At 56.0% G+C, this 19,561-nt stretch overlaps 1 protein-coding gene across 3 annotated transcripts in view; it reads left to right on the plus strand.

Annotated features, from left to right (window-relative positions):
- LOC144736270 (high affinity cationic amino acid transporter 1-like) overlaps window positions 1–19,561 on the plus strand; it is a 76,661-nt gene that overhangs the window by 49,095 nt on the left and 8,005 nt on the right. For all 3 annotated transcript variants that reach the window (XM_078618897.1, XM_078618898.1, XM_078618896.1), the window contains 4 exons: window positions 1,544–1,646; window positions 3,922–4,097; window positions 4,997–5,163; window positions 11,272–11,380. In XM_078618897.1, coding sequence (XP_078475023.1) covers window positions 1,544–1,646; window positions 3,922–4,097; window positions 4,997–5,163; window positions 11,272–11,380 — 555 coding nt within the window. The remainder of the gene's footprint in view (window positions 1–1,543; window positions 1,647–3,921; window positions 4,098–4,996; window positions 5,164–11,271; window positions 11,381–19,561) is intronic.

Here is a 19,561-nt window from a genome sequence, read left to right on the forward strand (position 1 = left end):
AGTTAACATCTCCTAGCTATCGTGGCGCCCCTCTGCTCTGCATCCCTGGCCGAGGGAAGTGCTCCGGCCGAGATTTGAGCCGGCGTCTCTCCGATGGCGAGTGAGGTGCTCTGACCACAGTCAACCGGCCGGGCGACGTAATTCCGCTTCGCGCACCGACGATTTCTGGTTGCGAGCGCGCCGGGGACTTGGGGGGGTGCGGGGGGGGATTGACGGTGACGCTCGCCCGTCACGTACGGATCACTCGTGGCGTTGACGGGACAGACATTTCACTCCGTTCGCGCTCGGCAGCGCAACCCCGGAGCGGCCAAACGAGCCGCGGCGAGCCGCTGCTGCTCGTGAACGTTTTAGACCACCGGCTCATTAAGTGGGTTCAATCCCGACCCTGACAATCCCTTGATATTTGGTGTTTGCGTGTCTCTCGCTCTCTCTCCCCGTGGTCGCGTGGATTTTTCGCCGGGTCCTCCGGTCTTGCGCTTCACATTTTAGAATCGACATCGCGCGTTTGGAGTTCTTTGGCTGCTTTATACATTCCTGCTCATGGGCCAAACCGGTGATGGTTATCTAAACCAGAGGTCGCAAACGGGTTTTGATTCCTTACCCGTACCCGGCCGCACCAGGGTCGCAAACGGGTACCTGTACCCGTATCCGGCCGGGCACAGGTAGCCAGGTATCGGGTAGAGTACGGGTATCGGGTACCCGATTGCGACCTCTGGGATGAAGCCATGTTGCAGGCGCGGGTGGGTTGATTCTAGGAACTTGAATTGTGAGAAGAGACAAGACGTTGGGAAATGAGTGACAAACGGTGACTCACCACTGACTCACGGCCTACTCACTCATTGGTTGGGGTGAGTCACGTGCGGCTACCCATACCCGTACCCGGCCGCACCAGGGTTGCGAACGGCTACCCGTACTCGTACCCGGCCAGGTACGGGTAGCCGGGTATCGGGTAGGGTACGGGTATCGGGTACCCGGTTGCGACCTCTGATCTGAACTCGTCTTGGGCCTCCCTCTCCCCGAAGTTGACTCCACCTCAAATGAGCACCTGGTGCGATGTGTAAACATCGGGCGTGGTGTTGGCCACCCACCCCCTCGTGCGCCGTGCCGGCCTTTTAAGGTGCCGCTGCTCGCTTAACGGCGCTTGCCCCCAACAGTCCGTCAATGCTGGATATTTGAACCTTATGGCGGTACCCCGGGGTACCGTAGTACCCCAGCTCTCGCACAGTGTACGTGATGCAGTCATTTGTAGTCTGTTGATGGTCGGCGACGCGGCAATCGACTCATCTCGACGAGCTGTACTCACGATGCACCGCTACGGTGTGCACGAGCGTTCGGGGTTTCGGCACAATCATCGTCCTCGCTGCGTTTCGACATCGCGGAGTGGCACCACCGATTTCGGATTGATTGATACCCCAGTCGCGGAGTCGAAGTATATACCCCTGGAAATAAAATATTGAATTGCCTCGGCCATTTTGTATTACATTGGTACCCCGGGGTTCCGCCATGAGGATCATTTTGCCTTTTTATCGTTTGTCTGCATCAGCGGTGATGGCGTTCCTGTTTGACCTCATCGCCCTGGTGGACCTCATGTCCATCGGAACGCTGCTCTCATACTCTCTGGTGGCTGCCTGCGTGCTCATCCTGCGGTAAGGAATGCCAAGCAGCAGCTCCCCCTCCCCCCTCCTCCACCTCTCCCCCCCCCGCTCCCCTCGCTCCCCCCGCTCCTCCCTGGATCCCCTTCCTCTTCGTCTGAACGAATTAATCCACGGGGTCCTTTTTAATATTTTGCTGCGGTTGGCTACAGCTGTGTAGCCTCGGAATAACATGGGCGTATATATATATGGCAGCCCGGCGTTATGGTAACAACATCAAAAACATTTGGTGGTGGGGGTGGGGGTGGTGGGGGTGGTGCTGGGTTGGTGGGGTTGGTGGTGGTGCTGTTGGTGGGGTTGGTGGTGGTGGGGGTGGTGGTGCGGGGTTGGTGGTGGTGGTGCAGGGTTGGTGGTGGTGGTGCGGGGTTGGTGGTTAGGTTGGTGGTGGTGGTAGTGGGGTTGGTGGTGGTGGTGGGGTTGGTGGTGGTGGTGGTGGTGCGGGGTCGGTGGTGGGGTTGGTGTTGGGGTTGGGGTTGGTGGTGGTGTTGGGGTTGTTGGTGGTGGTGGGGTTGGTGGTGGTGGTGGGGTTGGTGGTGGTGGTGGGGTTGGTGGTGGTGTGGGGTTGGTGGTGGGGTTGGTGGTGGGGTTGGTGGTGGTGGTGGGGGTGGTGGTGGGGTTGGTGGTGGTGTTGGGGTTGTTGGTGGTGGTGGGGTTGTTGGTGGTGGGGTTGGTGGTGGGGTTGGTGGTGGGGTTGGTGCTGGTGGTGGGGGTTGGTGGTGGGGTTGGTGGTGGGGTTGGTGGTGGGGTTGGTGGTGGTGGTGGTGCTGGTGGTGGTGGTGTTGGGGTTGGTGGTGGTGGTGGGGTTGGTGGTGGTGGGGTTGGTGGTGGTGGTGTTGGGGTTGGTGGTGGTGGTGGGGTTGGTGGTGGTGTGGGGTTGGTGGTGGGGTTGGGGTTGGTGCTGGTGGTGGTGGTTGGTGGTGGGGTTGGTGGTGGGGTTGGTGGTGGTGGTGGTGATGTTGGGGTTGGTGGTGGTGGGTGATGGTGGTGTTGGGGTTGGTGGTGGTGGTGGTGTTGGGGTTGGTGGTGGTGTTGGTGCTGGTGCTGGTGGTGGGGTTGGTGGGGTTGGGGTTGGTGGTGGTGGTGGTGGGGTTGGTGGTGGTGGTGGTGGTGGGGTTGGTGGTGGTGGTGGTGGTTTGTGGTGTGGGGTGGTGGTGGTGGTGGTGGTGGTGTGGGGTTGGTGGTGGTGGGGGTGGTGGTATTGTTGGGGTTGGTGGTGGTGGTGGGGTTGGTGGTGGTGTGGTGGCGCAGGGCCACAACCCCGATCGTCCTGCTGCTCGTTGGCAGCTCTTCCGCGTTTGCGCAGGAATGGCTCTCACCACTGCCGTCCCGGTTTCTGGCACCCGTGCTGCACGGTTACCGCTGCAGCGTTGGGTCGTGCGTGCCAGAGCTGCCCTGTGATGTCCGGTGGTTGTCCGTGTTGTTGTTGTTGTTGTTGTTGTGTTTATATAGAAAGCAACATGAATAACATTACAGACCATGGACCTGGTATTTCACGGAAGGACCGTTATTCATACACGTCGGCTTTTCGCGACCAATATTATGCACGATAAAGGTTTTTTGGTTGGATGGCGTAAATTAAAATGTGTCGTTAACTCGCCCGATTCGCAAGGTTTGTCACGTGAGCAAAACGTGCCAATTGGCTATTACTTCAGCACACAATTTGAGTACCGTGGCATTTCGCGAGAGATTTCATCGGGCGATTTGCCTCCCTGAAGAGAGAAAATGACTCTGCAGAGCCACAGACGAGCTGCAAGTCGGCCACGCAATGAACGGCGCCAACAATTGCCCAAGCTCTGTGATCCTCTTTGTATGAATGTTTTATCGGCCAATTAATGAGCGTTTTAACGTGTGAGGACACCGGAGCACCCGGAGGAAACCCACGCGTGCGAGGGGGGTGGGGGGGAAACGCTCGATCCCGTACAGACGGAACGGGCCAAGTCCACATTTTTTCTGTGCCGCCTTCTCGGTGCGGTACTCTGGGACGCCCACGGGAAGAGGGAGTTTCACGCGACGTCTGTGTGCGATCCACCAACCCTCGTCGCTTGCCTCCACAGCGCCGGATTGCATGCAGCCCACGTGCACAGCCGGCGGACGCGACGTGCGCGTATCCGTTGCGGCGTTGCGACGTTGGAACGGCGAAACTCGCGTCGACGAATTCGCCGCGGTCGATCGCCGCGATGCGTCAAGCGCAGATTTGGTGATTGTGCTGCCCACGTGTGTCCCCCCCCCCCCCCCCCCCCCCCCCCCCCCCCCCTGTTCGTGTGGTCAGTTACCAACCGGAGCCGGACTGGAAGGACTCACCGGACTTTGAATTCGTGCCTGGGGGTGCCGGCTCGGAGGAGCAGGACAAGCCGCAGTGGGGGCCCATGCTGCTGATACAGCCTCGGTCGCGGCTTCCCAACAAACAATCGACCGTCATCGTGAACGTGTGTGTCGGCCTCATCGGTGAGCCCCCTTCCCTCCACCCCGCCCCCCCCCCACCGTGCCGCAGCGGCGAGATGTTAACTACCTCGCCTGGTATACAGGAGGTCGTGTGTTCGATCCCGACCCTGACGATGCCTGCTGTATATTTGGAGTTTGCGTGTCTCTCTCACACAGTGGTGAGATGTTAACTACCTCGCCTGGTATACAAGAGGTCGTGGCTTCGATCCCGACCCTGACGATGCTTGCTGTATATTTGGAGTTTGCGTGTCTCTCCGTGGTCGCGTGGATTTTTCCCTTAGTCCTCCGGTTTTTCCGTCCACATTTTAGAATGAACATCACGCGTTTTAGAGTATTTGGCGAATTTCCACATGATAAGCCACTTCGTTGAGATCTAATTTGTGGCCAGGTCGCTTCTGAAGAGCTATACATAGCTCGGTGAGCCTTACCTGGTCAAATAAAAAGTTTACTTTAACCTCGTGACCATGATCGCGTACTCATGTGCACGAATTGGTTGTAAACGCGATTGTGTTGGGAGCGGTGGTGCAACGGTTAGCACGCTGCACTACAAAACCGGCAATCCGAGTTCGATTACCGCTCACGGTCAACACCAGTGACAATTATCTGAACCGGTCGTGGGCCTCCCCTAGGTCGACTCACCCTCAACTGAGTACCTAGTGCGATGTGTAAACATCGTCACTGGGGAGACAAAGGCGGCCGGGCGAGGTGCTGGCCACCCACCCCCTCGTGTACCGTGCCAGCCTTCATTGGTGCTCACTAACAGCACTTGCCCCAACAGTCTGCTGAGGCTATACAGGGGGAGGCGATCCTTGTCTCTGTGAACGCGATTGTGCGCTCGTGTGCGCCGATTGAGGTGTGGTTACGTAACTGGCGTGCGTGGGTCCGTCCGTGTGTGTGCGCAGCGTTACTCTGCGTGGTGCTCACCATGTTCATGGTGCACGGGGCCTCGGCCCTGGCCGAGCAGGCCACCTGGGTCATCGCCATGGTCGTCATCTTTGCCACCGCCCTCGTCGCAGTCACCGTCGTCGTCTGGAGGCAGCCGCAGAGTCAGACGAAGGTCTCCTTCATGGTAAGGACCCTCCCGAGCAGGAGTCGTGAGGCCTCCGGTGTGAGGCTTTGCTGGGCTTGGCAATCGCAGTAAATAAACAAATGCGCAGCGTGCAGCCATGATGGTTGCCATCCAGCTTCTTCCCACAATGCACCGCGCCAGGATCGGAGTGTGCACGCAATCAATGCCAGAGTGCGGGGACGTTCAGCCTCGTGTCACATTCTCCTTGGCCGTGCGATACATTTAGAACGCGCCTCCGATTTTAGCACGGTTGGCTACGTACTGTGCGAAAGAAGTTCAACGTACATACATACTGCCCATAGATGAACACTTCCCATAGACTCAGCACTGCACCCTCGGTTAGGCTACGTACGGTGCGAAATAAGTTCAATGTACATCCATACTCCACATAGATTAACACTTCCCATAGACTCAGCACTGCACCCTCGGTTAGGCTACGTACGGTGTGAAAGAAGTTAAACGTACATACAAAAACATCTTAACCCTTTCCCATTCCGATGATGCACCGGAAGACGTTACCGAGGCTCCCGCAAGCCCCACGCGGGAGCACGTGCGACATGGTTTAGCGCCAGCTATCGTGGAGTGCGGTCGCGTCGCTACGGTTCTCTGCGGTGAGTAACAACGCCTTTTAAAAACAAAATAAATCAAATTAACGCTGAGTGGTCACGCCGTTCCGAGATTCGGAGGTGAACGGGGACGACCACCACCTTGCAACTTGCAGCAACGTCTCGGAATGGGGAAAAGGGTTAAAGACTCCTTTTTATTCAACAACGTTGACGAAAGAGCGACCGGCCAAGACGCTGCTGAAGGGCCCGTCGGGCGCTGTCTCCGAAAGGCTTCTTTGACAAACAGCGCTTGACATTCACATCCAGTGTCGTCTTATTCTCACGTCAGCCCCCGTTAATTCGCACTGACCTGGGGACATGTTGCCCCCTTTGCAATGACTCTGCAGATACGCCGAAAAAGTCCGCAGGCAATTTTAAATTTTGATGACGAGATGATAAAAAGGGAATTTGCGATCGCGAGCGATGCGTCTGCGGGACGGTGTGACCGGCAGGTTCGATTTCATCCAGGTGCTGTCCGTCTGCCACACTTTCAGCGACGTGGAGCCCAGGGATTCGATTGCTGAATGGTCGGGAAAAACTTTTTTTCTGGTCGGTGACTTGGTGGCTAGGAGATGTTAACTTCCTCGCTTGGTATACGGGAGATCGTGGGTTCGATGCCGGCCCCAACGGCTGCACGTCCTCCCCATGGTGGCGTGGATATTTCCCCGGGTCCTCCGGTTTTAACCCTGCACATTTAGAATCATTCGTTGTGAGTATTTGGCTGCTATAAATTTCAACATGATAAGCCAATATGGGACCTTTCTTGCAAGTATTAAAATATGTCAAGATGTTAAAGCGCCAAACAGAATCGCTTACTCAAGGAATCCTGTCCGCATTAACCACACGTACTTACTGTGAACATGCAAACAAAAGAACATGCTCTGATAATAATAAATAAATTGTCCTTGAAACCGATTGGTCCGCACCAGAGACGGCTTTCTATCGAGTCGAGTCTCAACAGAGGACGCCAAAAGGTGAACAGCACGAAGCATAAAAATGACCAGAGCATGATTTTTGTTTGCATGTTCACCGCAAGTGCGTGTGGTTAATGCGGACAGGATTCCTTGAGTAAGCGATTCTGTTTGGGGTTTTAACATCTTGACACCACTGTTTTATTGGGACCTCCTTTGCCAGTACCAAAATATGAGAATAGGGTTTTCCCCTTTTTTCACGACAACAAAACAGGTGTTAAGATGTTAAAACACCAAACTGAAACTTTTTTACGAGGAATCATGTCTGCATTAACCACCATACTTGTGGTCAGAAAGCAAACAAAAAACACGCTCTGATAATATTATTGTCTTTGAAACTGATTGGTCCACACCAGAGACCGCTTTCTTTCGAGCCTCGTCTCAAACGGTGTTCGACCAGAGGACGTGTGGACCAATCAGTTTCAAGGACAATGCATCATATATTATCAGAGCATATTTTTTGTTTGCATTCTGACCACAAGTATTGTGGTTAATGCAGACATGATTCCTTGTAAAAAGGTTTCAGTTTGATGTTTTAACATCTTAACACAGCTGTTTTGTTGCCACAACAAAAGGGGAAAAACATATTCTCACCTGTTTTATTGCCAGAAAGGGTAAAACCTATTGTTACATGATGAGCCACTTCGCCGAGTTCTCGTTTGTGGCCAGCTCGCTTCTGAAAACGAGCTCGCGTAGCTCAGTACAGACATATTTCCCCACCCGGCACACCACATCCATCGGACGGTAGTGGCTATGCTGCTGCTGCTGCCGCTGCGCGTGGCTGCCTGTAAATCCAGCGCTGTGGAGGCAGCAGCAGCAGCAGCAGCGAGGGTTGCTGGATCACCACACAGATGTCGTGTGAAACTCCCTTGCCGTGGGTTGTCGAGGCCCGGCCACACCCTGGCTCGCCGTGAGAAGGTGGTACAGCGAATATGGACTTCAGCTGTTCCATCTGTACGGGATCGAGTGTTGTCCCCTTGCACGCGTGGAGTTTTTTTCCAGGCGCTCCAGTTTCTTCCCACAAGTAAACAACTGACTTGTGCCTTAACATATAGGGGATCGCAGAGCTTGGGGTGGAGAATTTGTCGCCGGCTACACCGCATGACCGCTGCATTCCCCGCCACTCGTCTGTGGTTCGGGGCCGGTGCAGAGTTACAAGTTGAGATGATCCGTATTAGTATTCCTCTCGCCACGGCTCTGGCTCCTTGGTCCCGCGTGGCTACTGCAGTCTATCGGAGACCCACAAAATACCCAGTGAGAAGCTTGCACTCCGCCTGGCTGCTGCTCGGCGCAACGGGGGTGTGAAGACGATGGCACAAAGCACATTTAAAAAAATGAACCAAAAAATCGCAAGCTGCTTGTCGCTCGCTCTTATTTCAAATGTCACGAGGACACACGCCTGCCCTCTCTCTGTCTCTCTCTGCGGTCTCTCCACAGAGAGACGCAGCAGCGCGGGGTGGCTTAGCGATCAATCTCGGTCTCGACGCCACGGAGTTAGGGGGTGGGGGGTCAGCGGGGTGATTCTTCGCCGCTCTTACCACCCCCGTCCGATGATTTAGGAAGCCCGCTGGGGGGCTATGCAGTTTTAAATCCAGTTTGAAAACTCGTTTCTTTCGAACTGCTTTTTTGTGTTTTAGTTTGTAGTCACCTTCCCTCCCATCCCCCGCACCTCCGATTAGCACGGTTGGCTACGTACGGTGCAAAAATAGTTCAACATACACACATACTGCCCATAGACTCGAAACACTGCCCATGGACTCAAAACATTGCCCATAGTCTATGGGTAGTGTTGACTCAACACTGCCCATAGACTAACACTGCCCATGGACTCAAAACACTGCCCGTAGACTCAACACTGCCCATAGACTAACACTGCCCATAGACTAACACTGCCCATAGACTAACACTGCCCATAGACTAACACTGCCCATAGACTAACACAGCCCATAGACTCAACACTGCCCATAGACTCAACACTGCCCATAGACTCAACACTGCCCATAGACTCAACACTGCCCATAGACTAACACAGCCCATAGACTCAACACTGCCCATAGACTCAACACTGCCCATAGACTCAACACTGCCCATAGACTCAACACTACCCATGGACTCAACACTGCCCATAGACTCAACACTGCACCTCCCATTTGCACATTTGGCTACGTACGGTGGGAAAGAAGTTCAACGTACCTACACGAGGTGCCACCAATCGCCGATAGGGGCGCGCACCACCATCTCATCCTTCTCTGCCAGTGCTCCCACAAAGGAGAGGAGACCCAAGACTGAATCGCATCCAACCACATTGCTTGGTGATGCTCCTGCATTGGCAGTGGTGCATGAAGGGCGCCATGGTGGCTAGGAGATGTTAACTACTTCGCCTGGTATACAGGAGGTCGTGGGTTTGATCCCGACCCTGACGATGCCTGCTGTATATTTGGAGTTTGCATGTCTCTCTCTCTCACAGTGTCGAGATGTTAACTACCACGCCTGGTTTACAGGAGGGTTGTGGGTTCGACCCTGACACCTGTTGGATATTTGGATTTTTTTCTTTTCTCTCCGCCTGATGAAGATCGCTTGTGTTGCAATCGAAACGTCGCGGGTTTTTAGCTTTTATTATTTAAAATAAATTTTTAGTTTTTAATTAGCTATTTTCTTTATTATGGGTTTTTTGCTTTGATTATTTTCATTAATAATTTTAATATTTTATTATAATTATTTTTTTATTGTACTTATTTTTATTACGGGTTTTTTTCTTTAATTATTTTCATGAATACATTTTTTATTATTATTACTTTTTTTATTTTCTTTCTTTTTTCTATTCACGTGACTTTACCGAAAGAACGAAGAACATGTATATTTGGAGCTTGGCGTGTTCTCTTTTCCCGTGGTCGTGTGGATTTTTCTCCAGGTCCTGTGCTTTTTCCCTCCACAGTTAGAATCGACATGTGTAATTTGGCTGCTATAAAAATTCCACGGGTGATAGGCCAACTTCGTTGAGCTATCATTTGTGGCCAGGTCTTTTCTGAAAGAGAGCTACATATCCCAGGGGGGGGCCTTACCTGCTAAAAACAAATAGTAAATAGTGATTTTAATAACAATAATAATAATTTTACGCATTTGTCAATAATGCTCTGGCCGTAAAAGAAAAAATATATATTGGTGATTGTTTCGGGCAATGGCCTTTCTCCTTCATAGCTCATCAATAAACAAACTCTCCTCCAGCAGTGTGCGACTGTGGGTCATGCAGACCAGCACCGTCCGATGTATAACGACGCAACGTCCCCCTCGATCCAAAAAACACGGACACGTGACAGCGACGACGATACGCGACTCCGTCGCTGCTGCTGCTGCTGCGGTCTTGCCGACACGGTTGTCCGGCTTGACCACCGGTGCTGTGACCAATCCATCGGCGCTGTCGCTCTGCGATCCGCGTCGGCAGCTGCACGGCAAGAAAGAAACGGAGACCGGGAGAGATGGCGCTAATAAGGGGCTCGAGCCGGCACTTGTTCATAATGTATAGTTACACTAATAGGGGTTACTGAGTGTAACGAACAAAAACCCATCACGAGTCAAAACGTTGTTGAGCGGTATCCACCGTGCAATCGCTAAGATCGCGTACGCCGGTGTCCTCCATTGCGGAGACGCTGGCGGCCCCTGGCGGCCTCTGGTGGGCCTTCAGTGGCGGCCCGCTGACGTGCGACTCTTCCCCAGAGGTCGCAAACAGGTTTTGATTCCTTACCCGTACCCTACCCGAAATGAGTGACAAACGGTTACTCACCAGTGACTCACGGCCTACCCGTACCCGGCCGCACCAGGGTCGCAAACGGCTACCCGTACCTGTACCCGGCCGGGTACGGGTAGCCGGGTATCGGGTAGGGTACGGGTATCGGGTACCCGATTGCGACCTCTGCTCTTCCCTCCCCCCTCCCTCTCCGACAAAACACAAACGGTGAAACCACCGCCCACCCATCATCATCATCGTCATCGTGCTGCTGTCCAAAATCCCCCCAGTGGGTTCAAATGGCGTGGCGGTAACTCAACGCCGACTGATGCCTTTATCGGCGAAAGTGGCACACAACCCTCCACCTCTGAAAATTGAGTGCAGATCACCGAGTCTGAGGTGTTGGTTCAGCTTCTCATGCTGCCACCACCATGACTTTACCGAAAGAACCAAGAAGATGAATCCCTGCAGTCACGAAAGCTTTAAATCGAAAAGATCCCCCGTATAGCCTTTAACAGACTGCTGGGGCAAGTGCTGTTAGTGAGTAGCACCTATGAAGGCCGGCACGGCGGACACGAGAGGGGGAGGGGGGTGGGTGGGTGGCCAGCACTACGCCCGGCCGCCTTTGTCTCCCTCTCTTATCGGCCACAGTTACCCCCCCCCCCGCCCCACCTTTGTTAAACTGAGTGAAGAAGACTGCCGTACGAGGTGCGATCGTGCAAGCGGCACGGCAGTGCAGGTCGTGCGGCCACGCGCGTGCGTGCGTGCCTACAGCGTGACGAGGTGTGCCTTTCTCTCCGCCTCGCAGGTGCCCTTGCTGCCCGTGCTGCCAGTTGTCAGCATCTTCGTGAACACCTACCTCATGGTGCTGCTCGACCTCATGACCTGGATTCGGTTTGCAGCCTGGATGACCATCGGTATGGCAATCCCTCCGCTCCCCTCCCCTCCGCTCCCCTCCGCTGTCTGCCTACCCGGCCACTAGGCGAGGCCGCCGGCGGTGTGACGAAGCGTCGGGTTGCATCGATCGGCAGCGCGCGTGGGAACCGGGGATTCCTCCGCCGGGCATGCGCGTCGTAGGTAGCGGGTTCATGCGACGCCTGCAGGCACTTGGGGGCCACTACTTTCAACGTAATGTCTAACAACGAGTTGGTGTCTGTGTAGGGGTGTTAGAGAGAGAGCCCGTTATGCATGGCAGCCTATGGTAAACAAACACAGTAGGCGGGGCTACATGTGTGCACGAGCAGGTGCCCTCTGCGACGTCCGCGCCAGACACCCTGGGGGGTCGATTCGGTCATTATGATCCCCCGGGGCCCCACCCCTCAGGGAGGGGTTGGGTATAAAAGGGGAATGTATCGAAGGGCTCGGGAGTGTTGTGTTAGCTAAGAAGAGAAGACGGAAGACGTCCTAGATAGAGCCCTGGTCTCCCCCTGGCACGCCGTCCTTATCAGGACCGCGCAGGCTCGAGCCAGTGGCGTGGTACCAGAGCCAGAGCCAGTGCTGGTCTGGACTCTGGGTACCGGGCCCGACTGACCAGTGTCGGGCCAAGATAGCCTCCCCTAGCCCATTAGAGGGTTAGCCTAGAGGTGTGTCCTCAGATAGACGGGTGAGGGGGCCGATACCCCCTCAGTGTGTATGTCACAACGTGTGGTGTTAAATAAACAAGTGTGCCTCCAACTCCGATGTGAACGAGTCATAAGCGTTACTACAGCTGGCGTCAGAAGTGAAACAAAGTACGAACATGGATACACGCCGGACGACTCGAGTCGGAGTACCAGGGGCGGAGGACACCGCTGCAGTTGGAGAGCCCGAGACGGCTGAAGATGCCATCGAGCAGCCGGGGCTGGGTGCATCCACGCCACAGCAGCTGGAGGAAGGGGAGCCGTCGACGGAGGGGCTGAGACAGGCGCACGCGAAGCTGGCCGAGCTGCTGTACGCCGCAGCCGCCATGCTCGATAACATCACGCGGCTGGGGGCTGCGGGACCGCCACGAGGCGACAGCAGCCAACGACCACAGCGCCTTCCCGCCATTTCAACGGAGCAACATTTTGAATCTCCCGCCATCGCCGCAGCTGCTGTTGAGGGCGTGGCCGCTCTAAGCATCGCGTCCAACGGCGGGAGTACAGTACCTGCCGCGTCACCACGGGTGCGACCGGCGATGCCATCGCTGCTTCGGGCCGACGCTGAGTCGAGTGAGGGAGACGAGGGAGCGCGATCGTCCTCTGCAGCCGCTGCCTTACATCAGCGACTGCCGCCGCTCAAAGAATTTGTGGGCGAGGAGGGCGACTGGGGCGGCTTCCAGCGGCGCTTCCTCGCTCACCAGGAGATGGCACAGTGGACAGACGCCGAGGCTCTCCGAGCACTGCCAGCACTCCTCGACAGCGACGCCCTCGCCACACTAACATCGGCAGCGAAGGAGAGGCGTTCCACGCTGCGGAAGGCGATGCAAGTGCTGTCCGCTGTGTATGGGCCACCATCGGACTGTCGTCAACTCTTTTACGATCGCCAGCGGGGGGCGAAGGAGTCGCCCCTGGCGTACCGTACAAGCCTCCTGGCGCTGGCGAAGGAAGCCTTTCCACGAATGGACGACGAAGGGATCGACGCCATGGTGACAGAGAAAATACTTTTGCTGGCGGACGACTTAGACATCGTCATTGTCGCACAGGACGATGCAGAAATGTGCTCCCTCCAAGCGGCCCGTCTCCTCCACGCAAACCTGTCCTCTCAACGACGGAAGGCCAGCAAGGCGGCGAGCGGGCGCGCCGTCGCTGCGGCCACCCTCCCGGCGGAAGAGGTTTGCGCCGTCAACCATCGACGGCAGCACGGAGCGGGAGCGCGGGAGGACCGGGCCGGTTCGAGCCATCTACAACGTCCATCGTCGCCACCAGCGCTTCCACGCTGCTACAACTGCGGCATCCGGGGCCACGTCGCCTCGGGGTGCCGCTCTCCTCGGCAGCGCGGGACGACGCCTCAACGGGACGCTGGCCCTCGTCACAAGCTCCACCATCATAATCCGGCGAGTCGCGGCACCCCTCACGTTTGGCCCACGCACACGCCCGTCGCACACTCAAACACCGCAGCGAAGGGGGGGCCAATATCGCGTACCATGGCACCAACACGCACCGCTCTGGGTACTCACATTGAACCCAGCCAGTGGTCCGTGTTGGCCCATCGGGTTGTAGCCGCGTCGTCGGGGTCGTCGGCCGTTGTGGGTCACATCGATGGGGTGGAGGTGCGCATCCTGGTCGATACAGGAGCATCGGCGACCATTATTTCGGAGTTGATTTATAACATTCTCCCTGTCCAGAGCCGTCCTTTGATGCCTGTTAATGTGCCATTCTTTGCTGCTAACGGGGGTTCACTTGGCATCATCGGACAGATTCGAGCCCAAATTTGTGTCGGGGATATTAAATTATCTGGGCCGATTTTTGTTTCCTCCTCGCTGGCGGTTCCGTGCCTGCTGGGGACGGATTTCCTGGCCAAAATGCCGATTAGGATATTAATCGACCAGGGATGCATTGAGCTCCCATCGGGCCGACGCATGGCGTTTCTGCCATCCCCCGCTACGAGCCGGACGGCGTTCGCGACGGTGCCGGCGTTCGTAGATAGAACGGTGCGCGTTCCTCCGGGGGCGCAAATGTTAATTCCTTTGAAACTTCGGCGGCCCTTCGCTAAGGGCATTGGGGCTCAAGGGGTTCTGCTGGGACCGTCTAGGGCCGGGGTCAGTGGACCTAATTTACTCCCGGCCCAGACCATAGTGAGAGGGGAAGGAGAACCCTTCATCGCGGTCCTCAATGTGGGCTCGCAGACGGTGGTGGTCCCACAGGGGACCGTGCTTGCTCACGCAACGCCGGTGCCCTGTGAGGAACCCGTCGCGAGTCATGTCGGCGCTGTCCCTGCACCGCGACCACATTCGGACAGCGATGAAGGGTGGCTCGAGGCGCTTTGTGCGGGATCGACGGACCTGTCAAATTTAGAGCGCCAACGTCTTAAGACACTACTGAGGGAATTTTCCGACGTTTTCAGTCGGGATAAATACGATTTGGGCTGCACTCATCTGCTGCGTCACCATATTGATACGGGTGACAGCGCGCCAATACGCCAGAATCCTTTTCGGTTGAGTCCCGCCGAAAAGGACCATGTCAAATCGGCTGTTGATGACATGCTAGCCGCCGACATCATTTCTCCCTCCAACAGCCCTTGGGGAGCGCCGATCGTCCTGGTTAAGAAGCAGGACGGTTCGTTGCGGTTTTGCGTTGACTTTCGGCGCCTTAATAAAATTACGGTTGCCGACGCATACCCGCTCCCACGGATGGACGAATCGCTTGACGCCTTGGCGGGAGCGCGATTCTTCTCCACATTGGACTTACTTTCGGGATTCTGGCAGCTTCCTCTGGACGATGATTCAAAGCCTAAAACTGCTTTCCGTACTCCGCACGGCCTGTTTCAATTCAACCGGTTGCCGATGGGCTTACACTCAGCGCCGGCAACTTTCCAGCGGTTGATGGAATTGGTTTTGGCTGGATTGCAATGGGAGTCGTGCCTGATTTATTTGGATGACGTCATTGTCTTTGGCAAAACTTTTGAGGAACATCTCCAGAGGTTGCGGGCAGTTTTCCTAAAGATGCGGGCTGCTAATTTGAAATTTAAGCCCCAAAAATGCCATTTGTTACGCGAGTCGGTGCGTTATTTGGGGCACATCGTGGGGCGCTCAGGTATTTCTACCGATCCCGCCAAAACGCAGTGTGTTAGCTCCTGGCCGACTCCCACCTCAGTGGGAGAGGTTAGGAGTTTCATTGGGTTTGCGTCGTATTATAGACGCTTCGTCGCTAATTTTGCGACTATCGCCAAACCCCTACATGCTTTAACATCTAAAGGGGTTCGGTTCTGCTGGGGTCAGGAGGAGGAAGCTGCTTTTTGCTCCCTTCGGGATGCTTTGGTAAACGCTCCCCCCCTGATTTACCCTGATTTTTCAAAACCGTTCTTGCTCGACACCGATGCGAGCAACACGGGTATTGGGGGCGTGCTCTCCCAGGTGGTTGACGGCGTGGAACGTGTGGTTGCGTACGGCAGTCGGGTGTTGTCTCCAGCGGAGCAACGATATTGTGTCACCCGTAGGGAACTGTTGGCAATTGTCCATTTCGTCCAACAGTATCGCCCATATCTGTACGGTCGGCATTTCACCATCCGCACAGATCATGCGGCACTGCAGTACGCCCTGAGGGTTCAACAGCCATCGGGACAATTGTCCCGATGGTTGGAGGTCCTCCAGGATTACGATTTCCAAACCACATACCGTAAGGGCGTTCGCCACACCAACGCGGACGCTCTGTCACGCTTGCCAACCGCCTCCGAGTGTGCATGCCTCCTGGGGTCTGGACGTTGCAGGCCTCCAGGGGACACATCGGTACCTGTCTTGGCGGCCGCCAACGACGACGATGCAGTGGTTCCTAATTCGATCGAACAACAGGGCAAAGATTCCCTGTTGGGGTTGCCCGTCATTGAATGGGGGCGCCTCCAGATGGAGGATGTCTCCCTCCTCGGGTGGCGACGTCGCGTTGGCGGTGCGGGGGGGGGGAAAAGAGGTGGTTCCGACGCATGGGAAATGTGCCAAGGTCTGCTGATGCATTGGGACGGGAAGTCACGTCGACATCGGCTGGTGGTCCCTACTGGGTTGCGGGGTAGGGTGGTATGGGCCGCTCATGAGCGCCTCCTACACCTGGGGACCCAAAAGACTCTCGCCTTGTTGCAACTTGATTTTTATTGGCCTGGCATGACGAGGGATGTTGGGGATTTGTTGGGATCATGCCCTCAATGTGCACAACGCAAACCGCCGGCACGGGAGTCTAACCCGCCTTTGCAATCGATCAAGGTGTCCAGGATAAACGAGCTGGTCGCTCTGGACATTTTGGGACCATTCCCCGCCACCCCCAGGGGGAATAGATATTTGTTGACTGGTGTCGAGTATTTTACACGCTGGCCTATGGCCTGGCCTCTGGCCAACCAGTCGGCAGCAGCCATCGTGGAGGCCTTTGTTCAGGGTTATGTCCTGGACAAGGGTGCTCCGGAGAGGTTGCTGACCGACCAGGGCAGGAATTTTTCCGGTAAACTACTCCGACAAGTCTGCGATCTCCTGGGCACAAAGAAAATTCGGACCTCCCCATATCACCCACAAACTGACGGGATGGTCGAACGTTTGCATCGCACCATCTCGTCCATGTTATCACAACAAGTTTCGGACTCGCAAACGGATTGGGACCTACAAATTCAGGGGGTCTTGGCGGCGTACCGGATGGCACCCCATGCAGCTACGGGGTTTTCTCCCTTTTACCTCATGTACGGCCGAGAACCAGACCCGCCTGTTCGTGCCCAGTTGCGGATCCCCGTGCCGCAGGGAAAAACTAATCTGGCTGACCATGTTAAATTTAATCTGGACAAATTGACCGAGGCACGGGATGCTGCAATGCAAAACTCTGACCTCCGTCAGAAGGCGAATGAGCGCCTCAGATTGAGTCGAGCGCACATACTGCAGTGGAAGCCGGGGGACAAGGCATGGTTGCACTGCCCCCAGGTGCCACTGGCGACCTCCTCTAAACTGGTGCGGCCGTGGCGGGGCCCTGTGGAAGTGGTGGAGGTGTTACGTCCGCAGTGCGTGCGCATAAAGTGGGGGAAGCGGAGATGGTTCGTGCACCCCTCTAGGTTAAAACCCTTCGCGGCGGTACACAATCCCACTTCACACGCGCGTGGCCAAACGTGTGGGGGGTCGGCCGACTCGCTGGGTCCGTCTCCGTCGCTCTCACCTAATGCCTTGCCGGCTGTGCCACCTTCAGGAGCATCAGGAGTGACGGGCTCACGCCCGATCACCCCGCCTGCGGATGCCAAGGGTCACGCGGAGTCGGATGAATGCTCACCCCAAGACGGACATTCGCCACCTGATGGTCCGCCACGCGGGGTTACCCCGTGTGAGGGGCCCGCTGCAAGGACGCGCGCTAAAATGCGCAAACTGTTGTGAGGCCGGCAAAATGTGTACATAGCTGTTGTGTTTATTGGGTGTTGTGTGGGTGGTGTGTTCCTCGCTCCTCGGATGTACATATGTTGGGTTCACCGTGTGTTGTGTGTGCGTGGTGGGTTCCCTGCTGATTGTATATAGGCTGTTTTTTTTACGGAATTCGTATTTATTCGGGGGGGTGCGACGGGTTGTTTCTCACCTTGCTGTTGCGTTCTTGTTCTGGTTCCTGTTATTGTTCAAAAATAGTGAGGCACACGCGCGGTCAGGGGGTGAAGGCACCTTTATTGTCAAATTTTTGTATGTTGGCAGCCGGGACGGCTGCATGCTATGCGGGGGGGAGTGATGTAGGGGTGTTAGAGAGAGAGCCCGTTATGCATGGCAGCCTATGGTAAACAAACACAGTAGGCGGGGCTACATGTGTGCACGAGCAGGTGCCCTCTGCGACGTCCGCGCCAGACACCCTGGGGGGTCGATTCGGTCATTATGATCCCCCGGGGCCCCACCCCTCAGGGAGGGGTTGGGTATAAAAGGGGAATGTATCGAAGGGCTCGGGAGTGTTGTGTTAGCTAAGAAGAGAAGACGGAAGACGTCCTAGATAGAGCCCTGGTCTCCCCCTGGCACGCCGTCCTTATCAGGACCGCGCAGGCTCGAGCCAGTGGCGTGGTACCAGAGCCAGAGCCAGTGCTGGTCTGGACTCTGGGTACCGGGCCCGACTGACCAGTGTCGGGCCAAGATAGCCTCCCCTAGCCCATTAGAGGGTTAGCCTAGAGGTGTGTCCTCAGATAGACGGGTGAGGGGGCCGATACCCCCTCAGTGTGTATGTCACAACGTGTGGTGTTAAATAAACAAGTGTGCCTCCAACTCCGATGTGAACGAGTCATAAGCGTTACTACATCTGTGTCGAAACCCCGACCCTGATTGGTGGCGACAGTTCATGGCAATGACTCCACAACGCACTACAACGCACCACCACGCACCACAATGCACCACCACTCACCACCACGCACCACAACGCACCACAATGCACCACCACGCACCACCACGCACCACCACGCACCACCACGCACCACCACGCACCACCATGCACCACCATGCACCACAACGCACCACAACGCACCACCACGCACCACCACGCACCACAACGTACCACAACGCACCACAACGCACCACCACGCACCACCACGCACCACCACGCACCACCACGCACCACAACGCACCACCACGCACCACCACGCACCACAACGTACCACCACGCACCACCACGCACCACCACGCACCACAACGTACCACCACGCACCACCACGCACCACCACGCACCACCACGCACCACCACGCACCACCACGCACCACCACGCACCACCATGCACCACAACGCACCACAACGCACCACAACGCACCACCACGCACCACCACGCACCACCACGCACCACCACGCACCACCACGTACCACCATGTACCACAATGCACCACCACGCACCACCACGCACCACCACGCACCACAACGTACCACCACGCACCACCACGCACCACCACGCACCACCACGCACCACCACGCACCACCACGCACCACCACGCACCACCATGCACCACAACGCACCACCACGCACCACCACGCACCACCACGCACCACCACGCACCACCACGCACCACCACGCACCACCATGTACCACAATGCACCACAACGCTCTTGGCTGGCCATCGAACAAAGATGGTGGATCTGCGGCCGTCTGGAACGCTCTTCCTTCCGATGTTAGGAAGCCACTGGAGCTATGCACTTTGAAATCCAGATTGAAAACTAATTTCTCTAGAACTGATTTTTGTGTTTAGTTTGCTGTCCTTCCCCCGCAACACCGATTTAGCACGGTTGACTACGTACGGTGCGAAATAATTTTTCTACCTCCATGACTTTACCGAAAGAACCAAAGAGTATGGATTCCTGCAGTCACGAAAGCTTCAAATCAAGATTGGTGCGAAAGAAGTTCAACATACATACAGTCCTTACGTTGAACTTCACCGTTGAAGGACTCTGCCGATCTGCGAATGTGGCGAGCTGTGGTCCATGAGCATCTCCCGGAGAAACAGAAGCGGCAGC

The sequence above is a fragment of the Lampetra planeri genome, chromosome 60 (assembly GCF_965212315.1).
Source record: "Lampetra planeri chromosome 60, kcLamPlan1.2.h2, whole genome shotgun sequence".
Lineage (NCBI taxonomy): Eukaryota > Metazoa > Chordata > Hyperoartia > Petromyzontiformes > Petromyzontidae > Lampetra > Lampetra planeri.